Here is a 25,374-nt window from a genome sequence, read left to right as displayed (position 1 = left end):
GCACGCACGGTAGTAGTGTAGTACACGCGGCGCGGTTGACGCAATCGCGACTGATTCACGCGAGGCGAGGGGTTTGCGCAAGACGGCGAAACGGTCAGCATCGTGTGTGTGCGTGTGCGTGTGTGTATCGTGCCGTGCGCGAGCCTTGGCAAGCTTGTGAGCGAGTCCTCCGGTTGCCCCGTCCGCCGAACTTTTCCGTCGACCTTTCCCATTTCATCGTTTCCTCCTTCGGATCTCCTCGTTCCACGAGATGGCAAGCGAGACGCGCCCGCCCGCCGACGAGGTCGCGAAAGCGGCGGATCATCAGGTCATCTGCAAGATCCACAATCAGGACGACTTCGGCCGGATCACCAGGGGGATCAAGGTTGCGCGGTGCATGCAATCGCCGTCCTCCTACGGTGAGCCGCGAACCCGGTGTCTCGCCGAGAATCGAGACGGAAGGAACCCCGAAACTAGGATGTGTTTATTTTCATCGCTTGATTAGATTTTTTTTTTTTTTGGCACGGGTTTCAGGGTGACGAACGTTTGCGCGGATTAGGAGCAGAAGGTGTAGCTAGAACGGATGAATCACATATGTGACATTTGACAAGGCACGAAGGACACCGAGAGCGAGCTTGTATCCCGGAGCAGCGTAATTGTTTCGGGAGAAACGATTACGCTTGTCGGAACGCGAGATTTCGATGCTTTTAGCGGACCCGGTCGATTCAAAGGCTTTTGGGGGGGCAGAGTGGAGGAATTGATGTGCACGTCGGAGCGTAGCCTAAAATGTTTACGTCCCCCGACTGTGTTTACATTTTATTAAAAATTCGAATTCGGAGGATGTTATTTAACATATGTTACCGTGATAAGATTATGCGACATAATCGGGATTATTTTCCTCCACATTATCGTTCTGTATCCCAGAATTTACAATTATATTTAAAATGTATAATATGCGATGCTAATGTCGATGTGTTGGAGGTTAGAATATTATAAGGATTACCAATGAGTATACTTTGCTTTTACTTTGCTTTTCTGTAATGTAATCAGTTGGATCTGATATTAATCACGAAATTAATGGTCTTTTTGGACTGTAGAGAGAGATAAAGTTTAATTATAAGGACAATTGAGGGAAGTTGAATATTTTTTTAATGAGATTATTCTTAAAAATCCACAGGATTGTCTTTAATTTCTCAATACGCGTGAGAAAATCACAGGAGATATCTGTGTGTCAACAATTTGTCAACGTTCTATGTTTCTCTGCTTTATAGTGCCTGACAGCGAGCAGATATTGAGCGAGCTGGTGGTGTCCGACTCCTTATGTTGTTCCTACTGCAACGCCGAGTTCGAGGACAAGGTGCAGCAGCGGCTCCACTACAAGCTGGATTGGCATCGTTACAATCTCAAGCAACATCTGAACGGCCTGAAGTCAATTAGCGAGGACAGTTTCAATAGGTTGGCCGGCGAAGGTACAGTCTGAGATGAAGTACACCGGCGACGGTTGCGGAAACAGTTAGGCATGTGGAAATTTTGTAGGCGACATGTCTAGCCTGTCCGGTAGCGAGGCAGAGTCCGAGAACGAGGACGATGCTGGTACTTCGGAGACTGGGGCCTCGTCTAACGAGCAAGCCAAGCCGAGCGAGCCGTCAAGTAAGACTGGACTTGGCAGGTCCAGAAAGACGTCAGAAAGACGCGCCAGGGCAATCGAGTCGGATATCTCGGACACGGAGTACAACGAGGAAGTGTCCAAGGAACGGAAGCTGCAGATCGTCGCGAGCCGTCACACCAAGGTGTTTTTCGAGAACGAGGACGGCGATATATTCAGCATCTACCGGTGTCTGCTGCATCATAAGAAGGTATGCTTGGTATCGTTAGCTCGATTGTCGTCAGTTAGGGAGGCGCAAATATCTATGCGCTATTATCGTTACACGGATGCTTGCAAAAGATACAGAATGACAGATATATATAATTGCGCACGGAATATTATCTTGAAACTTGCTCTGTACTTTGTTAGAGTCACTTGTGGCGCGTGCTTTCTGTTGTTGCCAGATCGGGAGATATGCAATTACGTTTTAGGATATTCCCGAAAAAGACACCGACATGATCACTCAGGCGCTGGGCAGCGGCAGAAAGACCAAGTGGACGGTCATCATGGTCGGTGGTGGACACTTCGCCGCGGCCGTATTTCAGGGTACGCATCTTAGAAAATATATTCCCGTTGCGCACATTCGTCTTGCATGTACATCACTTTTATCTCGCAGATGGTGAGCCTCTCGTGCACAAGACTTTCCACTCCTACACCGTGCGGGCAAAGCAGGGCTTCGCTCAGAATTCTCGCACGAACGGTAATCACGCGAAAAGCGCTGGTGCCAGTTTGCGAAGGTATAACGAGGCGTCGCTTATTCAGGTACATACTCTTTGCAACAACTGTAGAGATCAGCGTTTTACGAGTTTAACGGCCAGCGCAATTAAATTTGACAAATTGCAAAGCTAACGTGACGACGTCTTCTAGCACGTACAAGAGATACTGGAGTCATGGTCGATGCACATCAATAATTCATCGGCCATTTTGTACCGAGCGGTCGGTCCGCACAATCGCACGGTGCTCTTCGGTGGCAAGAATCCACCCTTAGACAAGAACGATTTTAGAATAAGACCACTGCCATTCCCTACTCGCAGAGCGACATTTCGAGAAGTCAAGAGGGTATATGATATTCTGAGCACTATGGAGATTTATGGTAAATAGTTGTTCGCACAGTCTAAATTTCGTTCGTATTCAATTCATGCCGATCATTTTTGTAATGCCATATTTAGGCTCCGCGGCGGATTTCACGGACTGTTTCCCCAACTCTCCGCGACAGCCCGTGCGTAAGAAGGTTTCGAAACCGGAGATCATGAGCGAGATACCTGAGGGAGAAGTTGCTACCGAGTGTAATCCTAACGCCAGTAGTAACGGTAATCCACAGGAGAACGATAAAATTAAGGCACTTACGCAAACTACCCCGGAGAAGCAACACCGGAATTCTCGTCCGCATATAGATAGAGCGAAACCGAGGAAAAGTCCGAATCGGCCACTGCCAGGTATATATCTTAATATAAAACATGAGTAATTATTAGTCTTAAAATACCCAATTTTTTAGATAGCTGTGATTATTGTTAAAAATAATATTTGTATAATTATATTTGTTTTATGTTTATTTTACAGATATTATTGTTAGATTAGCTCAATCGTCCTCCGAGTCCGAAATGGATGCGAACTTTCCACTGGGCATCCCTTTAATTGAGAAAGATTTTGAGGTTTCATTTAGGGAGAATTTACAAGCGTTTCAAGATACTGTGCCGAGATACATGAAGAACAAGAAAGCTCATCGACAGAAGAAGAAAGTGAAGAAGGACAGTAAGTGTCTCATTTTTTCAAAGTAGACCATTCCATATTAAAGTTGTAATCTTTTTGCAAAATTTAACGTGAGAGAATGTATATCCACATTGTTTAAATTATACAATATAAAGATTTTTTTTCAATTAAAATTAAGAGTAAGTGAAAAAATGTATTAATGTACATTTTGTTTTAACTAGTACATAACAGGCGCGCGCTTCGCGCACGCTGCGTATTAAATCCCATACATCTTCTAATAACATTTATATCAATTTACATTTTAATTAAACAAATGTTAACAATTTTTGATAAAAAATAAATTTAAAAAAAAATGACGCTTTGCGCGCGGTGCGTATTAAACTCCATACATCGTCCAATAACATTTATACCAAATTACATTTTAATTAAACAAATTTTAACAATTTTCAATACAATGATGTTTTAATCGGCCATATTGAATCGGCCATTTTTAAATAAAATCACGATTTTTTAGAAAATAGCCACATAATAGCCAACGCAGGTAACACGGCAATTTTAAGATAGGATGTTTTATGTTATATTATTTTCAGCTCAGATGAACAATGAAGTGCTGTCAGATGCCAAGACTAAATTATGGACTGCCTGTAAGCGAGGCGATAACGATCTGTTATCGTCAATCATTGATAATTTGCTAGCCAAAATTAAAGAGTGCGAGGAGGAGCAGAACAAGAAAGATATCACGGACAGTTGCACTACGTCCAATAGCACTCTCGTGAACACGGATGACGTGGCGAAATTGGTTAACGATACCAACGAGGATGGCAACACAATGTTGCATTTGGCGGCGCTCGGTGGACACTACGAGCAAGTATGGTGCGTGCGGCATTATTTATTACAGGATAAATTTTATAATAAATTTTTACGAAATCTTGGCTGTCACGTAATTCGATTTGTCGACAGGTTGCTATTGGAAATCGGATCTGATCCTTGCAATAAAAATAAAAAGCTGCAGACGCCTTATGCCGCTGCGAACGATAAGAAAACTAGAAATGCGTTTAGAAGATTTATGGAGGCTAACCCGGACAAGTTCAACTATCAAAAGGTATTATTCACAGGCAAAACGTTACATTAATATATTTACTTGGAAAGTACTTTTATTATAAACTTCTACATACGTTTTTAATGTTTGATAGTCTCAAATACCTGGGCCGCTCTCTGACGAGATAGAACAAGCAGAGACGGAAAAGAAAAGACAGCAGCGGAAGTTGAAACGCTTCAAGGAGAAGGTTAAGAGGAAGGAATTCGAGTTGAAGAAGCAGGAGGAAAATGAGAAGCAGAAATTCCTTAATCTCAGCGATAAAGAAAAGGTTAATCGCATTATTACACGAAGTGTCGAAAGTACATTTCGTTACTAACTTGATTTTCTTCTTTTACTCAGCCCTGGTTTTAATATTTTTTTCTTTCTCTTCATCTTGTAGAGAGCTTTAGTCACGCAGAATCGGATGTTGAGCGAAGGATACACCGTGGTGTCACGATGCTTCCAATGCGCCATCGACATGACTGACAAGGTGCCTTTCGAGTACAACGCCAATCGTTTCTGCTCAATGCCGTGTCTCAAAGAGCACCGTCTTCACAATAAATATGTTATCTGATGGTGCATCATGTCTAGCTAGGAAAACTTTTACACGCAATTACTTATTCGCGATTCCGATCGCGCTTACGAGAGGCTGCATTTAAAGACGTGTTACTGTACATGGATAACCATTCGTACCAAGTTATACGGCTTCTTGCGGAATTTGTCATGTAATAATCTGAATGTAGAATGGAATTTTCTATTGGTTCGACGTGGTTTTTCTTTGGAATATTCTTTTATAATAAAGCAATGGTAATTTTCAGAAAGTTATTAAGGACGGGAGAATCTCTCGATCGATTTTAAGAAAGACGAAGGCACGGAACCGTAAAAGTATATAATGTATAAAATTTGACGAACGTGTACGAAGCAATACGTAAAATGATAACGATACGATCGAAGGATTTGAAGAATTCTTTCGGGCTATAACAATGGATTATATATTTTTATCTATATATAATCGGATGTACACAGAGGGCACGTTTTTTTTCCAAGGTATAATGTTTTATGTTATGCATATTTCGACTAATATTTGACATCTTTACTGGTGTATTAAATGCCGTACATATAGTATATACGAGTAAAATGACGTACTGCTAAATAATAACTATTCAACATTCACATATACATTCGCGTTCATATCGGAATATCCGCGGAAAGATTACGCGTGTGTATATATATATATATATATATATATATATATATATACATATATATATATATACAGGGTGCTTAAAAAAACTATCTTTAATATTTTTCTTGAAATAGGAGGTAAAATAGACGCGTTGGTCAAAAATCAGAAAAAATTTACTTGAAAATAACATCAATAATTAAAAAAATAGATTTTTTCAATTTTTTTTTTGTATATCATATGAATAAGAAAACTCATAAGATTTAACATATTAAAATTTTTTTAGCTATTTGCAAATAATGTGCAACAAGCAAGTTTTATTAAATATAAAAATTAGATTAAATTAGAAACTTTGAGATATTAATAAAATCATTTAAAAATAAATGTTTTATAGATTATCAATTAATATTTAATAATTGATTTAAAAATGTTAAAATAGCCTAACCACTTGGATAAAAAAAATCAAACAAATATTAGAAGAATATTCTGTCCTCTTAATTATTAATTAAATCTTTGCAGAGGCGATTCGTCAAAGGCACCCTGTATATATCCGATTACTCGTAAACCGTGTTAATGACTAGTATCATCAAGAACAAACATTCGCCCGCGCGCGCGTTCGTGTTACCTTAAATAAATTGATTTCGCGGTTAACAGTATTACGATGGAATCGCGGAGATCCGGCATGGATTTTGCAAGCGAAAAATACCTTCCCGACGAGAAATGAAGAGTTTGTATGTTCATGAACATCAAACGGTCCCACAGATTCTGTAACGAGGCAACGGTCGACATCCAGCAGTATATTATAACTCACCATCGATATATGTACAAGGTAACTTGTCTTTACACACTTAGTTCCTACAAGCTTGATAAAAATAATGCACAAAATATACATTATTTTGTGCAGAACGATCGAACGGTCTCACGCGATTGTTCGGAAATTCGATCGCACGTGAATCGAGAAAACCCGAAATCCAACGATCTATACGTATCGTGCGAGACTTTGACGGGAATGAGAAGAAAGTTTTTCGATATCGCGTGTCTCTTTCGATCGTCCTATATATATATATATATATCCTTCCTGGCTTCCCTCTTGGACATTCGAGATATATACAAAGCAGAAATCATTTCGGATTCGAGAAAGTGTCATTTAGGCTGAACGCATGCGGAGTATCGCGTGTATCGTACGTGGTCCTCTCTGTTCGTGCAAAAATAGGTGTTCCGCATTCGGTTTTTTTTACTTCCGGTTCATCTCGCCGGACGAGACGTCGAGTGCAGCGTATTTAAGTACAAAATATTCGAGATTTTTGTTCGAGATCATCTTTGTCTTCTTTGCGTCGATCTACCTCCGCGCCTATCTCGATCGCGGTACACGGTCTGACTTATGCTACTCTCGTTTCACTGATTCGAGATACATGCACAGTGTGCTCTCTTTTCAGTCCCTTATAACATAGCTGTGTAAATTTAATCTGGTAGATTCTCGTCGTTCAAGTATTTCATACAGCGATAGTGTCACGATTCGAGATTTCTCGTTAAGATTTCGCATCCTTATTTATAGCTGGAAATTCTCAAATCGAAATTTCAAGTTATCAGCCCGTTATTAACGTATATAATAACGGAAAATTTTTATGTGTTGAACACATTTGTTAAATAATTAATCATTCAAACAAATTGAATGCAATACTTGATTAATCGTTCTAATTGACATACTTAATTGTGAAAATAACAATGGCCAGTATATTAGTAATTTGCGATGTCGGTTCGAAATTTTAAAGGAATCGTTTGACCGCACCGATTATTTTTGTTATTAATATAAATTTTTACAACGACGTGCAATTAAAATTTTTTTTTAAGTAATAGAAAGTCTACAGGAAATGATCGTATATTTTCCGAGACGCATTTGTCAGAATAATCGAGCTCCCTTTGTTTCCTCGAGATCGATCGTGCTAAAATCGTGCGGCTTAGCGATAGCGATCAGAGCGATCAAATCCGACGAAGCGGTGATGACATCATGATGTGAAATCACCTCCCTTCGTTTATATCGACGTGGAATCGTCCGTGTCGGTGTCGTCGCCGTAGAGACTCCGGCCGTCGGTCTTCGTCCATGTCGTCGCGGTGGTCTCCACGCTGACCTCGTATCTGTTCTCCTGCTGGGCGTTGTTGGACGGTACGATCCTCACGTAGGTTTCCCTCACGCCACCCTTCTGCTCCGTGACGTCCGTCGCTGCGTTCCTCTCCTCGCAGCTGGCGGACTTGGAGCGGGCCTTCTCCTCTGGTTTCTTCGTCACCGACTCGATCGACTCCAGGGAGCTCTTCCTGCGGCTGCTCCTGCGATTCGTCCTGACGATGCCGGTGGTCTGCTCCTTGCCGGTCTGCTCCTTGCCGGTGGTGGAGGGCTTTCTGTCCACCTTCGGAGAATTCTCGTTCTCCAGATACCGCCGGACCCACTTGGGCGTCTCGCTCGAATACGCCTGCGCCTTCTTCGCGTACTTGCCGGGCGTGCTCGGCAAGATCATCGGTATCTCCGTCTCGATCACCGTCGTGATCACCTGCTCGTTCTCGTCGAAGTTACTCTCGAGGAACTTGCGCTTCGGCGTGCCGCCCACGCTCAGCTTGCCGAGCGTCGAGCCGCTACCGCTCTCGTCGCTACCGGGCGTCTCGTACGTGTACGAATAATGCCGCTGGATGTGCTTCGGCTCCTTATCTTGCTGCTGCTGCTGCTGCTGCTGTTGTTCCTGTTCCCTGGCTTCCCGCTCCTTGCTATCGCTCGTCTCCTGGTTCCGTCGATTCTCCTCCTTCTCGATCCTCTTCAGCTTCTCGAGCGCGTCGTCGATCGAGTACCGCGGCGATTTTCTGCTACCGGTGCCGAACTCCGGCAGCTTCACCGGCGACAACAGCGACTGCCTCAGATTGCCGGCGATGCTGTGCCGCTGCCGGGCAGGCGGGTCCAGCAGCCGGCGCAGGCTCGAGTTTCTGATCTCCGGCACCGACATTCGCTCCCGGATCGGAATCGGCGGTGGTTTACCGCCGCGCCCCAACTTGCCGAACGAGATGATTTCCGCTTTGGGCGGCGACGGCGACGTCGATATCTTCCTGCCCGCGAACGGGAAGTCCGGCGCGAGGAATCGTCTCTCGCCGGGCGGGAAGATCGGCGACGTGCTCGCGACGATCACGCTCTGCAGACCCTCGCAGGTGGGACTCTTCAGTTTGTCAGACGTAATCCCCATGAGCTCCTCGGTCTTCATCTGCTGATGCTCGAAAATCGGCGAGCTGGCGATCGGCAGCAGCCGCGACTTGCAGCTGTCCTGACTGTCCAAGCTGAAGCGCTGCTTTTGCAACTGGCTGTCCAGGCTGAAGCGTTGCTTGGGCGTGCCGGCCATCAGCCGCAGATCGTTCTGCGTCTCCAGCTCCGGTATCGAGAACCGATCGCGATTGAACTTCACCTGCGCGGCATTGTTGTCCTTGATGTTTCGATACTTGGCGCCGATGTCCAGCTGCGACAGGCGGTCGCGCTGGCTCGCCTGCAGGACGGCAGGCCCGAATCTCTTGTGCTTGAGGGGGTAGGGTGGCGGCGAGGACGAGTGTATGCCGATACCGCCGCTGCTGAGACACGGCTGGGAGAGCCGTTGCTGCGTCCGACCGGGATAGTAGTCGCCGGTGACGAGGGTGGGCTGCGACAGCCGCTCGCGCTTATCGTGCCGCAGGGCGAACCGGCGCACATCTGGCTGCGACAGGCGCGACGAGCTCCGTTCCATCGTCAGGCTGCCACGGGGGCTTCCGCTGCCGCCCAGGGCGTGCACGTTCGGCGTCGACAGTCTCTCCTCCTCGTTGATGCTGTTGTCGCCTGAGGTGGCACGTAGACTCGTGTAGGACAGGCGGCCACCGCCGCTGCCGCGGTTCATGCCGACGAAGTTAAACGAATTGATGCCGCTCAGGCTGGAGTTGAGGGTCGGCTGCGACATGCGGATGCGACGATCCGGCGAGCCGCCCGATCGCCGATCGTACGAGATCAGCAGGGTCGGCAGGTTCGGCTGCGAGTAACGGCTGCGCTGACTCGCGGGCGAATAACTCGGCGGGCAGGGGGTTGTCGAACGGGTACACTCGTAGGTGCCCGAGTCCTGGGACTCGATGCTCGACTGCGACTGCGGCGGCACCTTGACGGGGGTGATGTGCAGATTCGGATGGGACAGCCGGTTCTTACGACCTTGGCCCGGTCGCTTCAGATGGTCGATCAGATTCGGCTGGGACAACCGGACGATGCATGGATTCGGGCGCCGGTTCAGGTACCAGAGGTCCCGACGAGAGTACGGCTCGCATCAGAGGGTGCCCTCCTCACGCAGGCGCCGCATGAAGACCGGTCGTACGTCCTCGAAGAACGACGGCAGGTCGAGCTCGGCGGCGCGCGCGATACCGCCGTCCTTGCATTCCAACCAATACGTGTCCATGAGGCCCTTGCCCTGAAAGAATAGCAACCGAAAATGGAACTCGCACCTGAAGAGCAAGATCATTCAAAACAGCAAAGAAAATTAATTATTTATTAATTAAAATTTTATCTCGACATTCTTAGGACGATGTGTACATATGCAATAAAAACATGAGAAGAGGATTGTTAGATGGGCTGAAGGAAAATCAATATGTTATTATAACTAAGTTTTATATATAAATAAAAGATTAAAAAATACCTTTACGTCGACAAGGCCACGGTGCTCGATCTTGAAACCACCCACCGCATCGAGAGCCTTCTTCATCTCCAAGCTGATGTGAATTCGCAGAGCTTCGACGAAACGGCAGAAAAAAATTAATCAACTTATTAAAACGTAATGGAAAGTATATAAATAAGTAAGCGGAAAAATACGCTGAACTCTACATATTTGAAGAAAATGAAAGATACGAAGAATTTTCTTTTTCATTGATAGCTTAATTCTAATTCAAATATACGTAAATGGAAAAATACACTGAAATCTACATATTTGAGGAAAATGGAAGATGCGAAGGATTTTCTTTTTCATTGATAGCTTAATTCTAATTATTTCTATACCTTCGCCGGTCGATTCCATGCGGCTCGCGGTGTTTACGGTGTCGCCGAAGAGGCAGTAACGAGGCATCTTGCTGCCAACGATACCGGCCACGACCGGACCGGTGTGGGCGCCGCTTCGTATCTGCAGCCGTTCGCCGGGACGTTTGGGCACCTGGAACACGGACGAAGCCGCCAGCAGGTCCAATGCCATCGTGGCGATCTCGGACACGTGCTTGTCACCTGAGAGGGACGCGAAATCGACGTATTAAAGCGAGAGGAAACGAAATCCAAAAGAAACAGCAAACACTGAACTGTAGAATGCAAGAAAAGAAAAAAAAACGTTTTATTTCGTCCAGAAACTTATAAGGAATTTATGTGCACGAAAAGAACCCGAAGGGAAGCGTGCGGCACTGTTTCGACATCGAGCATGCTTCAAGACAACACGCGGAGCTGGGGGGTGTTTCGTACTTTTACCATTTCTCACGGGTAGACCGGAAGCGACCATATAGGAGTCCCCGATGGTCTCCACCTTGTAAACATCGTAGCACTCGATGCGCGCGTCGAATAGCTTGTAGATCGAGTTGAGGAACGTCACCACCTGGAAGAAACGCGGTTCCCGTCACTACCTTACGCCGACATCTTGGACGTGAATCAATCGTTACGTTCCGTCGTATTCCGCGCGTAAAATAAAGAATTAAATCTGACTGGATATACAATCGCAGATAAGATTAAATAAATAAATAAATAATAAAAGAAATCAGAATAACAATGAGAGTGATGATATATAATGAAGGCGACGAGGTGAGAATAAGAAATACATAGGAGGACGGATGATCAGTTGCCACGTGTCAAGATTCGGATAATCCTTGCGTGCACCACCCACGGAAATTCGCGCGGATATGCGCGCGATTTCATCGTATGCGGCAACGAGCGGCAGCATCGCGCCGCGATGAAACTTTCGCGTAATTTGGAAACTTGTTTCAGGATCGATCGGTCATTTCCCGTCGGAACGAGGAACGAACGAGGAGAGGAACGCACCTCGAGAGGCGTGTTCTCCGCGGCGATCTCCGTGAAGCCGACTATGTCACTGAAGTAGACGGTCACCGCCTCGTAATACTCCGCCGGCACCTGATGGACGAAAAAATTTATGAATTCATCGATCGCGACGAGCGCGTGGATTACAGGTAATGAAAGAACTTATTTTCTCATTATTCCGCACGATCAGTCACTTAGAAGAAGCGCGAATGGGGGAAAAAGTTCAAAGAGTAGTATTTAATTACTGCGGAGTTTTGGAGATCAAAGAATTTTTGATTCCAAAAATTGATTTACCCGAAGATCGAGATATTTTTAGGAAAATCGGCTAATTTTAGAAATTATAATTGAGATTCACAAATACACAGATTGAGATTTAAGCATATAAAATTTTTAAAAAAGATCCAAATTTTCTCATGATTGAGCGGACGCGATCGAGTGTTAAGTATCGTGCAGCCTCATTCGGGTGCGGCGAACAAAAAAAGCACCTTTTAAATTCTTAAATTTTTGTAAATTATTTATTCGAGATAACTTGAATTAACCTGCTGAGTCTGCTTAAGTTGCTGGGCAACGCTGGGCGGAAGCATTTGGAAGAGCAACGTGTCGCTCTTCCTCTTCTCGCGTTTGAGTTCGCGTGCCTTTTGAGCTAAATTTGCGGCGTACATCTGTAATTAGTTGAATGTGTTATAATAACCAGTTGAAGGTTTACAATAATTAGAATGAAAGCAAGGATAATCTTTCTTATGCATACCTATAAAAAAAATTGTTAAAATGTGAGAAAATTAAAGTACATATTAAAGTATATATTTTAATCATAATCTCAAAGACGAAACAGCTTGCGTAAATCTAAGAGAAATAGATAACTATAATGTTACAGAAGAAAGGTTTGATCCTTATAGAAAATGTGCGTCTTTCTCGCAAAGAAATAACGATTGATAACAAATAGCGACCATAACGTATTAATATTGCATGTTAATTTCTTCTGTAAATAGAACGAAAGCTTTACGAAGCGATAAAAAGCGTTTTTGTTCAGAGGCTGAAACTTCTCTCATCGCGACCTCGACTTCAACAACTGGCTTTTCCATTGAGACGTCAGTCACGCGACGCGACGTTTAGTCGTCGACGACCTCGTGGCCTCGAGAGCGCGGAATCGAGCGGTAGGATTCGTCGCGATGCGAAATAATTAACGCGCGGCCGCGAAAACTTCCCACGGCTCTTCTCGTGAATTCTGCATCCGATAAAGTGGGCAAAGTTAACGTTGACAAGCGACGATCGGAAAAAAATCGTGTTGTCGCGAATATGAAACCCAGTTCAGACGAACAATTAATAAAAGGAATCGTTGAATCTATTCCGTCGTATTCATTTTTTTCTTAGATCGGGAAAATAGTAATTGCGTGCGTTCTTCATCTTTGGCCACTTATAACTCGGGAATTATTGCTCGATTATTTTAAGACGCATACTCTCCCGAAGTGGTTAGTTCAATTAAAGGAAAATCAAGTTCTAAATTCTGCCAAAAAGTTTGCGATGAAAATTGAGGCCCGTGTTACATCCTGTACACAAATTATTGCGAGCGCCACGTGTGAAAGAGAGTCGCATGTATAAGCATGAAAGGAAATATCAAATCGACTCTCGGCTTTGAACCGAGCGCGAACCTGAATAGTGGCGACGGCGTTGCGCATCAGTATGATGATGATGGGGGACACCACCAGGACCAGAACGACGATAGCGATCCCCGCGACTTCCTTGTTGCTCGCGTCTTGTAACGTCGAATTGACGTAATCCCTGATGAAAAGTCTATCATTGGTCAACATATTTTATAGATAATATAATATAAAAATCATGAAAAATTACAAAGCATTATTAACAATATTATAAATTTATAAAAGACATCATCGTCAGTAAATCGCGGTGAGTAAAACTTAAGTGAATGAGCAGATATATTAAATTTGTTAAATTATTATTTTATTGAGATAGGAACAAAAAAATCGAAAAAGTATAATTTATTGAGACATTTTTAAGAACGTTAGACTGGTTCATTTGATATAATACACAATCTATTAAAATTTAAATTTAGAAACTTAATTAGCAGAATATCGCTTAATTTTACTAAAATACGAGACTTAGAGGAATTACTAAATTTCACTGAACAGGACGGAAACAAAAGATTGAGAAAATTTACTTTCTTGTTAGGAATATTGATTTGAAAAAGCTGCAATCTATTAAAATCCAACATAACACATTTACTCATTCGAAATGAATTATTCTTAATCGCGCATTGAGCAATTTCTAAGGAGAGATTTCTCTTGCAAAATTATCCCATTCCACGGAGCAAGAGATCGATACTTTGGCTGCGTTCTATTTAACGCTCGCAACGCTTGCGAACATTACTTGTCCTTGTTTAATGTTTGATAAACAACAAAGATGAAATGATTTCAAAAGCGTTGCGAGCGTTAAATGGAACGCACCCTTTCTCGATTATGACGGCAATAACCGAATACCCCGTGTACTCGTCCCGCATAGATAATCTGGATGGATCTCCCGTTGTTTTACGAGTCTCGAGACGAGTCTAGACATAGAGACAATTCCATTATGAAGATTCGCTACCTTATCATGTGACGCAATTCCCGCTGCAGCTTACGCAGCTCGTCGATGTAAGTGGCCATTGAGTCGAAGTAAGCGATTGCGTCCTCCACGCTCGGCTCCCTCCTCTGATTCTGCAGGATCTCATTTCGTCTGAGGAGAGAATGCAAAACGTTCGTCCTGTCTACCCGCTCTTATTGCCGTAATCTATCATCGGCCTGTTACGCCGTCGACGTTCATGAAGGCGCCTTCACGAAACACTTCCTCCAAATTATCAGATTGCCCGCGGGTAATCCACGCTTTCTCGCGAGAATACCGGTGGAGAGTAATTTACAAGTATCCTCCAATCAGTAGAGAAATATGTTCAATTTTTCAAAATCGTAATTAAAATACAGCGTATTCGTATTTCTCATCTTTTGATTATTGCACGTGTCGAGTATCGTGAAGCGTCGTCGAGAACAAATTCTATTTCCTTGTTATACCGCAAAATACTCGGGACAACTTTCTTTCTCTAGATTTATATTTTACGGAAGTTACATGCACGAGGCCAGTAACTTTTCCCTGACGAGACAATAAGTGTCTTTCGCGATCAGAGATATAGAGGGGGAGCGCGAGAAACGTTTTACCTTGCCTTGATCTTGTCGTACTCGGGCATTGTGCGCGTGAGCTCGTCGTAAAACTTCTTCAGGGAGGGCACGTACGTCAGGGCGGCGTTGAGAAGGTCGCGGCCCAGCGTCTCGTGGCGTACGTAATTGATGTAGTTCTCACTTCTGAGGCCACCTCGGCCGAAGTAATTGATCCCCTCCACGGAGGCGATACCGAGGCTCTCGATGCTCCGCAGGAGATTCTTGAAGGCTATCAGATACCTGAAACGCGGAAGTCCCCCGTGTGTATCGCGCGCGGATTTTCGCTTTTTTTTTCTCCCCCGCGAGAGATCCGGTCGGATTATCGTCTCCGTCGCGTCCTCTGATCTCTCAGGAGGATATTGCAATAACGCGCGTTACCTCCACACCCCGCTGTTGTCCGTCTCTTTGATCTGATTAGTGAGGTGGTCCAGCATGGCCGCGTTTACGCTCGTGTACCACGCCATCACCTCGGAGATGCTGCTCGCCTCCGAACTTATCTTCTGCCTGCGGGAAATAAACGAACAAACTTCGTGTTTAATCCGTGATCGTCGTGTGCACCAGCGATCTCTTATAAGTATACAAAACGCAATCGATATATATTATGTCTTCGGAGATCATCTCCGAATCACAATCTCATCGTGGAGACAAGTAATTTAAGAGTCGTATTTTGTGTGAATCTAATTGCACCGTGCATCGCACGCGAAACATAATCCGATTGAGCGATTTTGGTCCGGATGTAACATTCAAAATTTTCTGCAGCTCGACGTTCCTCCCTCGTGAAATTTCCCTCGTGAAGAAGTAAAAGAAGAGATCACAACTGCATATTGAATCACGCGTTTTTTAACGAACGAACACGGGTAACTTTTACTTATGTCTCAATTTCAATATTCGTCGGGGCGCCTTTTCCCTCATCATCTTCGTCTGGAGACGATGAGGGGATCTCGCCCCCGTCCGAGAGGCGACGGTCTAAAAAAAGATCGCGCGGCGTTCCTTCGGACAGGTGCGAGCCGCCTTGGACACGATTTGCACGTGGCGGGATGTCGGTCGATAATGACATCGGCGGCGTAGACCTTCGCATTTGTTACAAGAGGGTTTGATCGGCGCGCAACGTTGAACGTCAGCGAGCTGAGATTTACCGGTGGACAGACGACGAGGGGAAGGAAAGGGCGAAGACAGACAAAGTGACAGAGAGAGAGAGAGAGAGAGAGAGAGAGAGAAAGAGAGAAACGGGGAGAGGAGGAGGGGAAGATATATAGAAAAGAGAGAAAGTCAGAGCTAGAAGGGGAGAGAGAGAGAAAGACAGGAGTCTAAAAATACTGTCTATTGCTCCAAATGGGCGCTCGCGCGCTCATGTGTGACGACCTCTTCCATTGCTCATAAAGAGAACGCGAGAGAGAAAGAGCGAGAGAGAGAGAGACAGAGAGGAGATAAAGAGAAAGAGAGACAGAGAGAACGGACGAGGAGAATGAAAATAAGAGGAGAGCAATGGTATATATACGGAGAGAAAGATGGACAACCTTATTGTAAGGGCAGATAGACAGCTTTATTGCGTTCTTCTGAGATTGACTACTCCACCGTGCGCAAAGATGGAGGATGCGTAAGAATAATCGCAGCGTGACACGGTAGAAACGAACACGAGTAATAACACGGCGAGTATGAACGGTTAAACAAATTCAATTGTCGATATATTCAATTGTAAACGAGGCCGTTGAAGAGGAGGGAAACGGAGAATCGAAATGGATCTGAAGAGGTGAGTGGATATATTTGGCGAAGGGAGGAAGAAAAGGGGCGAGACGATAAAATAAAAAAAAGTTTTATTCCGAAATCACATCATCTAAGAGCACTGTGCAACAAGGGAGTACGTAAACCGCGAGTAATAGTAACAGAAAGGAAACGTAAACGATATGATTGATGTATCGATGATACTGGCGGGGCAACGGAATAGGGGAGAGAAATACGAAGCCCTACGAGGAGGAGAAAAGTGTATTTTATTCCGTGATTGAATTTTTCTTAAGAACGATAAAAAAAAGAGTATCTGAAGTAATACGAATTAATTAATAACGAAAAGGAAGTTTATATGGATATAATTGTAACGAACAAGGAAGATAAATCGATAAATATATATGCAGTGTATCTCAAAATCAAAGATTCAAAAGAGAAGGAGGGAGAGAGAAAGAGACCGAGTACTCCAGTTATCGAACGAATTGATGGACGAATGAACGCAGCGTATTTCACAGACGAAGGTCTCTCTTTCTCTTTCTCTCTCTCTCTCTCTCTTTGAACTGTCATAAAATAAAAATTCCATAAGGAGCGTGAAAATATATAAGAAGGAAGTCCGCAGGAATCCGTTATGATGTTCTGCATCGATCGGCTCGCGGAATTTCCGTTCTTTTCCCGCGAGCTACGCTCCTCGGCTAGTCAAGGCAGCCGAGGATTGTTAGTGCCTTGTTATCTATCGGCTGACACAAATGCGACCGTGTCCTCCGCGTGCGTGGTCGTGCGATAACCGCCGCGGGTCCTTCCGTCTTATTTCTGCTTTCGTTCCTCCCCATTCGATCGGCGGGGGAGAGAGACACACCTCTCCTCGATGTCGGCGCGGAGATTTCTCTTACCAACAGGACGCGCCGTTTCTAATTAAGGACTCGAAGGCACGAGATCCGCCCACGGCAAGAATTTGATCTTTTTGATGTAACGACAGTCTTGTCAATTTTTAAACCAATCGATCTCAGGTTCTTCCCACAATTTTTCCACGATTTTATCTGTGGACGGTCTAATCGGTACTTCACGCCTGCTTTCGCAAAATATTATTCTCTCAAACGGAGGATGTAAATCCGACTTATCCGCTTGTCCGACCGGTGCGATGGGGAATGCTGTAATTATTTCGAAAAATGTTTCAATCTCCGCTTTGTGACCTTTTGCATTTTCGCTAGTAGACCGCGCGGCGGTGCTCGATAACGATGTATTCGTATATTTTCAATCGACGGGAGAGGAAGATATGGGAGTACGGTTGAGGTATTTTGCAATTACGCGAGGCGCGGAACAAAACTGGGCCGAAATTGAAGTTTCCGCCGCACAATTTCGAGACACAAGTTACGATCAGCGTGCGCATTGTCGTATCGATAGAAAAGGGAGACACCAGAGAGAAAGACAGAGAGAGGGAGGGTGAGCGAGAGGGGAAAAAAAAGAGAGCGCGGGCGGCCACGTACAAAATATTCTCTGTCTTCATGCCCGTCGGCGACCCTCCGGGTGCGCGCAACCAGCCTTTCCATATCGATACTTTATCGCCCTATCGATTTATCGGACGTACGTGCCCGGGGCTCGCGCGCGCTCGCCGCTTTCGCTTCGCCGGAATGAAAAACGTGCCTTTTATAAATATTGCCACATTGGAGCACGCGCGACACGTTGGAATACGCGGCCCGATTGCCCCGCGGGCGTGTGCCCGCGCAAAGTGGGACTCATTCAGCGGAGCGAAGTCGGAGAAATCCGTCCCGCGTGCAAAAAGAAAAAGAGCGGAAAGAAACTATTATTTCTCTCGTTTGCGTAACGCGCGCGTTTCGTAACCGACCGAAGAAAAGCCGCGGGGCACGACGCAATTATTGCGTAATTAATACAAATTCGAGGATTTAGTCGAGATCCAGTCGGCGAGAGAGCCGTGAGTTTTTCTCCTCTTTATCTTTTTTTCCCTTTTTTCTTTTTTTTTTTTGTTTTACGAAGTCTGCGGTACTAGCGGTACTACACATTTCACAACGATGCGCAACGATGCGTTTGCAATATTCGCGAACGTATAACTCCGAGAGAAAGAGAGGAGCATCCGCCGTTTCAGCGTTGACGTTGAAAAGATCGTCAGGGGCATTTGCATTCGATTTTGCGAGGTCCGCTTGGCAGAGAGGAGCGCACGGGGCGGGATGAGGGTTAAATATTTTTATCGTCGATCGATGCGACAAGTCGAATGCGACGCGCCGGGGGACTATTATAAAAGCGTGTGCACGCCGCTCTCGCTCGTCTCCGCCACGCCTTTTGACCCTCCGCTACACATATAATTAGACGACGGGAGAAAAGGATTAATCGAGAGATGTGTACGAGGGCGTTTCCGATTAAATTGCTCCGTCGCACGACGTCGCCGGGGCGCCGAAATTACGTTAATTAAATCGCCGGGCACTATCCGACCGGCGCTAAGCGACCGTAAAAAGTGCGCCAGCCACGCGCGACGGAATTTTTTAATCTTAAATTGTCAGAAAAGTCAACGGACCAACAAATTTTTTAATTGAGAAACTTTCAATTCTTTTTACGCGAGTGGCAGACAGACCGATGAGACTTTTGAGACACGAAGCCTTTGTGTTTTTTGTTAACAGTTTTTCTAAATGTTCTTTTAAATTCGAATGAAGAAGCTTACGGACTAAACAATGTTTAATTAAAATTTTTACGTCGATTTCTATGCGTTTTTCTACTTTAATGACAAAATGTATTTAAATAGTGAGTAATGGTATTAATATATTTGATCTCGAGACAGGACTTCAAAGGACCGCCGCCGTTTTCAACCGCCGGCATTTTCATCGTATTCATCATCGTTTAAATGCCACCGAAATATTGAATGCAGACCGCCGAGAAATTTTCCGAGAATTTTTTTATCGTCAAAAGACCCGACTCTTTAAAACCAAACGTCAAAGCGAAACCTTTTGCGAAACGCCTCTGCAACCCCGAAAGCTCCGACGTTTCGCTCGTCAATGCAATCGCACCGATATTTTCGCGAAGTGATCCATCCAGTCGCGCTGGCCACGCGTTATCAGTTGAAAACGGGGCGTCGCTCCATTCTAATTAAAGCCCCTAAGACCCTAATTAAAAATAATGAATTTTTTTCCCCGCCACACCATCTGCCGCTTCGGCAATCTCGCTTCGTTAAAAGCGCGTTTCCTCTTTTTTTTCTGTCCTGTCGACGCAATTCCCTCTCCCTCTCCTCCTCCCTCAACGGGAAATAAAGGGAAAAAGGGTTGTACGTTTTTGCGTAAAAAGTAGGAAGCGACCTCTCGCGCTGTTGGCCGCTCGAAAGAAGAGAATCGTTGCGCCCCACGTAGTTGGCATAAAAAAATTGCGTATTTTCACACGTCGCCGTCTTCTTTTATGGGGTCAATAGGAAATTATATCTCGCTCGTTTCTCTTTCTCTCTATCGATACATCGAGAAGCAGACGGTTCGATCCCCTTGTCGCCCCGTCCTATTTTCACTGTGAGAAAATACGACCGCGATGGTCTCGTCGTATCGCCACGCGTTATCTTACGTTCGAGATGTACCACTTGATATAACCAACCCCCTTTCTCGCATCGTCCCGCCGCTACGGGGGGTGGTCCCTCCCTGCGTGTCCAGCATTAACGATGAAATATCTCTTGCCGATGCGCCGCTTTCCATTATTGAATCGTGTCGCTCTATCTATACGTCCAGAAATTCCAATACTCTCCTACGTTCGTACATTATATGTATATAGAAAATAGAAGGAAATAAAACAAAAAGAAATTAACTTTTCCAAGATTTTTCAAGAGCTAATGCACTCAAAGCATCGCGGTGAGCTTTCGAACTTAGTACAGAATTACTACTTAGCTTCGAAACTTACTACTTTAGTAACGCATAATTTGCTCGTTTACTTCGGTATTTTATTAATTTCCAATATCGAAAGTTTCTTTCTTACAAAATCAATTTTTGTTACATATGTTATATATAATTCATTTTAAAGATACTTTTTCTAGGAAAATAAATGATCTTTTTTTCTTTGATTTCTTAGAACATACGTATATTGCACAATTGATTGATGTGGTAGATTAATGTAATCTCTTTTAATTAATATTAAAAGAGAATTAAATATTAAGAGAATCAGCTTTTACCTTCGCTTTCGCCGTAGCTTAACGTAGAACATTTTTCTCGAGCTTACGATCAGACATCGGGTACTCTCCCGCTCCTCGCACGGACTCGATGTCTGCGCGAGTAAGTAAGTATTTGCGAGGTGGGACACAGAGGCCCCAGACGAGCGACAGGGAGGGACGGCGAAAGAGAGGAGAATTCCCCACTCGTACTCTGAATGGAAATTCAACAAGTGTCGGGACGAGGGTTCGAGGGAATGGCACGGGGGCTTCCGCCGTAACTTTCCATGCCGGCGGGTGGGCTCGTGGTCGTGCCCCGGCGCGCGCGCGCGGGCGAGCGAGCGCGCGCGGAGAAAAGGGGTAAAAGCCAACACGGGGAATTAACCGCCCGGTTACCGACGCTCAAAGCGATACCACCCGCTTACGCCGGGGAGCCGCAATTTGTCTTAATAATTACGCCTGCGAAGAACGTCGCGTCGCCGGCCTCCCACGCCGCCGCGCCGCACCGCGCCACGGTGCGGTATAATTATTGCGAGGTACTCACGCGCGCGCGCGTGCGGGAAGAGCCTCTTAAGTTAATTAGGTAAAGATTGCCCGCGCACGAGAAATACAATTCCCGCGCACGCGGGGCGTACGCGGCGGACAACCGCGACCGCAATGCGGAATTTTTTACACGTGGACTTTTCGCTTATTTTTTTTTCTTCCGACCTGTTTCTTCTACGAGCCAGCTGCGTGCTGTGTCCAACAAGTTTTCCTCGGCGCGTCAGATAACTTTTTAGACTTGCAGCGTTTTCGATTAAATCGAGCACAATCGTTCGAACAAAGTTCAGAGTGTTTTGCGGATCGAACGCGAGAAGTTTCCAATTTCCAAACGCTACGGACTTCGTCCGTTAAACTTCCAGCGAGAATTTTCATTCGTCCCCTCGTCCGCCGCGCGTCTGCCCCTAATTGATCCGAGACTCAGCCGAGCGCATCGGCTGACCCAACTTGAGAGCTAAGGTCAAAATTTTGCGGGCGGCGATTTTCACGGTTGTTGGCCGCCTTTGTAGCGGGCCGTGGAGGTTCGTAGACGACCTTCGCATCGTCGTCGTGTGGATCGATTCGATTTACCTGAAGTCCTCTAGGCGTGCCTGGAAGGCCTCCTTGCTCACCACGTCGTACGTTTGCGTCTTGCTCTCATCCCTGGGCACGGATACCAGCGGCCATGTGCTCATGTTGTGAAGATCCTGGTCAGTTATGGCGAATCTCTGCGTCAGATTCGACCTAGTTGGCGGGCATAGGGTAAAGTGAATTAGGGAGGAAGATGTAGTTCATTTGAGACGAAGTCTCCTAAGCGCATCAGGCAAAGTGACCGCATTACATTGGACGCACGTGAAAAATAGCACATGAGAAACGAGTGTTTTAGATAAATACACGTTGTATTAGATAAATATTCACAAGAGAGAGGAGAAAAAAACAGTAATTTTTAAATATTATCAGTTATTTTTTTAAGAGAAGTTATCTTTACTCTTTATTTTACGCACGTAAAAAATAGCACATGAGAAACGAGTGTTTTAGATAAATACACGTTGTATTAGATAAATATTCACAAGAGAGAGGAGAAAAAAAACAGTAATTTTTAAATATTATTAGTTATTTTTTTAAGAGAAGTTATCTTTACTCTTTATTTTACGTAAAAAATAGCACATGAGAAACGAGTGTATTAGATAAATACACGTTGTATTAGATAAATATTCACAAGAGAAAGGAGAAGACAAAAATAGTAATTTTTAAATTATTAGTTATTTTGTTAAGAGAAGTTATCTTTACTCTTTATATCCGTTAGAATCTAATCTATTAAAACTATTTTTCTATATCTATTAGAACTAAACCGTTAATTGGACATTCGTTGTTCGCGTTTCTGAAACATATTTTTTCTGCAAATTTTGATCGTCTCTTTAGATGAGCTTGCATGAAAATTGCCGAGAGCGTTCAGTTCGTAGAAGGAAAACTATCGGAGAAGATCGGAGGGTACGTTACGAAAATATTTAAAATCAAAACCAACGTAAACGCACGATAGCAGTATTGTTTTTAATCGACTCCGCACAGCTTTCCGACCGATTGTCGCGAACTACTTCGGTATTCCGCGAAGCGTTTGTTTTCGCAGAAACGTGTCGCATCCGCGCGTCTCGTCCCGATTACGAGACTCGAGAAAGCCATTCGTTCTCATCACGCGAAATGCAACGGAGAGCATCTTCCGCGCGCTCTCGTTTCGAGAAAGAGATTTTGCACTTCGTCGCTGCGGCACGATCATGTGGCCGGATCAACAGGACTTTCTGTCGAGGGATAATTACACGCGCGGAGCGTATCAGAAATGCGAAAGGAAACGAAAAGGGAATTAAATTGTGTTATTATCTAACCAAATGCAATTGACATTGGCAAGCGACAGATTTGAAATAATATTTATATATAGAGTTGGTGACGTACAACTTGTTTTCAACGAAAATACGAGTTAATCTATCGGGACCGAAACTAGGAAAATAGCTGGTAATGCATACCTCAACGTGTTGCCATTGGTGTAGATGAAAAAAGCCACTTCGGATCTCTCCAGCTGCATCCTGGTGACCATTTTGCCCAGATCCGTCGCTATCGTCACCTGCAATAAGTTGTCATTGAATGTGCACTGCGAGAATGCCTAAAAGTGACACACTTCCAACACCGTGGAACCTCAATTTTTAACGAAGAAATACTTTGGAAGATAATTGATCTTTTTAAAAGAACGCTATTCCATCAATTCGAAGAGTAGCTCCGGCTGATCCGATGCATCGGATACTTCCTGCGAAAGAGACTCTCTAGTTGCCTTCGCCGAGATAATGGTCCGACGTTTGTTCTCCGCCGGAATTTCCGTTAGAAGACAGAGCTAATTGTAAAGACACGAAAGGACCGAGTGGACGGTCTCGAGTGATCCGAGTATTCGCGGAACATCGAAGTAGCCACTCCAAGTCCCGAGTGCCTGGAAGGTGCCGCTACCACACTTGGGACACGCGATCATCTCAACCGAGAAAATATCTCCTATCGGCACACGAGAAGCTCTTCCTCAGCTCTTCCTCAGCTCTTACTCACTGCTCGCTGGATTTGAAACGAATTGTCCCATATATGCCGTCTCATTTTTGCTTTGCGCCATGGATGGATATTCTGTGTGTATACATAAAGATTCGTCGAAAGATGTAGAAATCTATATACACCTTTCAGAAATCCTTGATAATTTTCGATTCCACAAATCATGAGTTTTCTTTTGGATTTTTTTTTTGAACAAAGTTTTTGATTGGGCAGGCGGCGAAACTTGCGTATCCATAAATCACAAGTTCTCGCCTGTTTGACCGCGTATCCTCGGTCATTAAGGAAAATCTCATCAGTCTGAGAGCGTCGAGCTCCTTGTTTTCATTCCAATCTCGGCGGCTCGCGGCGACGAGCGATATTGCATTAACAGTGCCGGTGGTAAAATCGCTTTACGATCCGGGATAATTGTTAGCGCGGTTGCAAATTGCACGGCAATCGCAATTAAGTGTAACCCCGCCGAAGCCCCGTCGTTGACGCGTCGTTCCGCCGTCGATCTTTCCTCTCGCTTGTTCTCTCGAGCGAGAACTTTCGCCAGAGAGTCATCAAGCGACGATCTTCTAAGTCGAAGATCTAACACCTCACGAACTATGTATAATAGAAAGTTCTTCGGCAACTTGCTCTTTGCCAATAAAGCGCTCGTATACAGCGGAATAATCCCACGGCTCTGCCAGCGTGCCACGAACTTTTAAGCCAGATAAGCCTGGGCATCCCATTTGGAGCATCTCAAGCCGGGTCAGAGGTCGTCCTGCTCATCCTCATTGCTCCGGTCTCGGCGAAGTTGCCGTGAGGATCAAGATAAAAGCCAGAACGTGCGCGCGGCAGGAAGTTCGTGATACGTACGTTGATTTTAACAATCGCCACGTGTCGACTTAAAATTCATCTGTATCTTTATTGAAACATCCGCGGATATACGAATTCTCGATTCTGCAACCGTTTCTGCTTTCTTAGGTTCTCGTCTCACATTTCTCTTAGTCAAACTCACTTATTCTCAAATACGTAATTTGTTCTTTAAAAAAAATTTTTTTTTATAAATCTCTTTTTTATAAAATTATAAATCTTTTTTTTGAAATTTTGAAAAAGAATAAGTCTTTTAACTCTATAAAAAATATCTGATTCAACAAGAGTCTCGAACATAATTTTCTGGCATGCCCTAGATTGTTTCTCTCATCCTGCGAACTTCAGCCTCCGGCTTTACATTTTCATTCTCTGTACTCTAGTCGTTCTGTTCTCATTTAGCCTGCCATCACAAAGGTATGTAAAATGATTTATGTAAAGTGATTTGTAACGCTGAATTCCCATCGTCAATTTAAATAATATTCGTTACGACAAAGTTTTACATTACGAAATAACATTACTAATAAATCTGCAATGTTACAAAAATTAAAAAAAAAAAGAAAATGCCAAGGAATCTTCTCAAATCTGGTCCGAGATGAGAGAAGAATTTCCAAGCTTCTCTCGCGTGATGTTGAATATACGGGGGGTGTGTCGCGGAGAGCGGGATGCGCCGAGAGAGAAAGAGAGAGAGAGAGAGAGAGAAAGAGAGAGAGAGAGAGAGAGAGAGAGAGAGAGGGGGAGGCGGG

At 44.6% G+C, this 25,374-nt stretch overlaps 2 protein-coding genes across 3 annotated transcripts in view; one reads left to right on the top strand and one right to left on the bottom strand.

The window, feature by feature from the left end:
• Positions 1 to 21: 21 nt before the first annotated feature.
• LOC105455284 (ankyrin repeat and zinc finger domain-containing protein 1-like) lies at positions 22 to 5,237 on the top strand. 2 transcript variants are annotated; one of them, XM_011698504.1, is made up of 12 exons: positions 22 to 398; positions 1,251 to 1,448; positions 1,516 to 1,835; positions 2,056 to 2,170; positions 2,241 to 2,386; positions 2,492 to 2,717; positions 2,794 to 3,060; positions 3,185 to 3,376; positions 3,925 to 4,207; positions 4,295 to 4,436; positions 4,528 to 4,701; positions 4,813 to 5,237. In XM_011698504.1, exons 1-12 carry the CDS (start codon positions 251 to 253, stop codon positions 4,984 to 4,986), a joined length of 2,385 nt encoding a protein of 794 aa, XP_011696806.1. In that variant the 5' UTR covers positions 22 to 250; the 3' UTR covers positions 4,987 to 5,237. The 2 variants fall into 2 exon arrangements, with proteins under 2 accessions (XP_011696806.1, XP_011696807.1); XM_011698505.1 differs by having other exon boundaries at positions 311 to 398; positions 514 to 1,448.
• Positions 5,238 to 9,894: 4,657 nt separating this feature from the next.
• LOC105455285 overlaps positions 9,895 to 25,374 on the bottom strand; it is a 31,626-nt gene continuing 16,146 nt past the window's right edge. Inside the window, exons 4-15 of the mRNA XM_011698506.1 lie at positions 23,233 to 23,330; positions 21,806 to 21,958; positions 15,226 to 15,351; positions 14,848 to 15,087; positions 14,246 to 14,374; positions 13,294 to 13,423; positions 12,184 to 12,306; positions 11,648 to 11,737; positions 11,084 to 11,207; positions 10,631 to 10,849; positions 10,275 to 10,366; positions 9,895 to 10,049 (exon numbers count right to left, since the gene is read on the bottom strand). Of these exons, the coding sequence (XP_011696808.1) occupies positions 9,909 to 10,049; positions 10,275 to 10,366; positions 10,631 to 10,849; positions 11,084 to 11,207; positions 11,648 to 11,737; positions 12,184 to 12,306; positions 13,294 to 13,423; positions 14,246 to 14,374; positions 14,848 to 15,087; positions 15,226 to 15,351; positions 21,806 to 21,958; positions 23,233 to 23,330 (1,665 nt within the window). The 3' untranslated portion in view covers positions 9,895 to 9,908. The remainder of the gene's footprint in view (positions 10,050 to 10,274; positions 10,367 to 10,630; positions 10,850 to 11,083; positions 11,208 to 11,647; positions 11,738 to 12,183; positions 12,307 to 13,293; positions 13,424 to 14,245; positions 14,375 to 14,847; positions 15,088 to 15,225; positions 15,352 to 21,805; positions 21,959 to 23,232; positions 23,331 to 25,374) is intronic.

The sequence above is a fragment of the Wasmannia auropunctata genome, unplaced genomic scaffold, assembly GCF_000956235.1.
Source record: "Wasmannia auropunctata unplaced genomic scaffold, wasmannia.A_1.0 LD335903.1, whole genome shotgun sequence".
Lineage (NCBI taxonomy): Eukaryota > Metazoa > Arthropoda > Insecta > Hymenoptera > Formicidae > Wasmannia > Wasmannia auropunctata.
The sequence above is the reverse complement of the archived record's forward strand: the minus strand, read 5'-3'. Positions and strand labels throughout refer to the sequence as shown.

What these genes read in the sequence shown, in the direction of transcription:
- LOC105455284 (XM_011698504.1), top strand. Translation starts at nt 251, where the DNA reads ATGGCAAGCGAGACGCGCCCGCCCGCCGACGAGGTCGCGAAAGCGGCG. An exon ending in ACGAGGCGTCGCTTATTCAG is followed by an intron (nt 2,387 to 2,491) that starts GTACATACTCTT and finishes GACGTCTTCTAG; the next exon opens with CACGTACAAGAGATACTGGA. An exon ending in GAAGAAAGTGAAGAAGGACA is followed by an intron (nt 3,377 to 3,924) that starts GTAAGTGTCTCA and finishes TATTATTTTCAG; the next exon opens with CTCAGATGAACAATGAAGTG.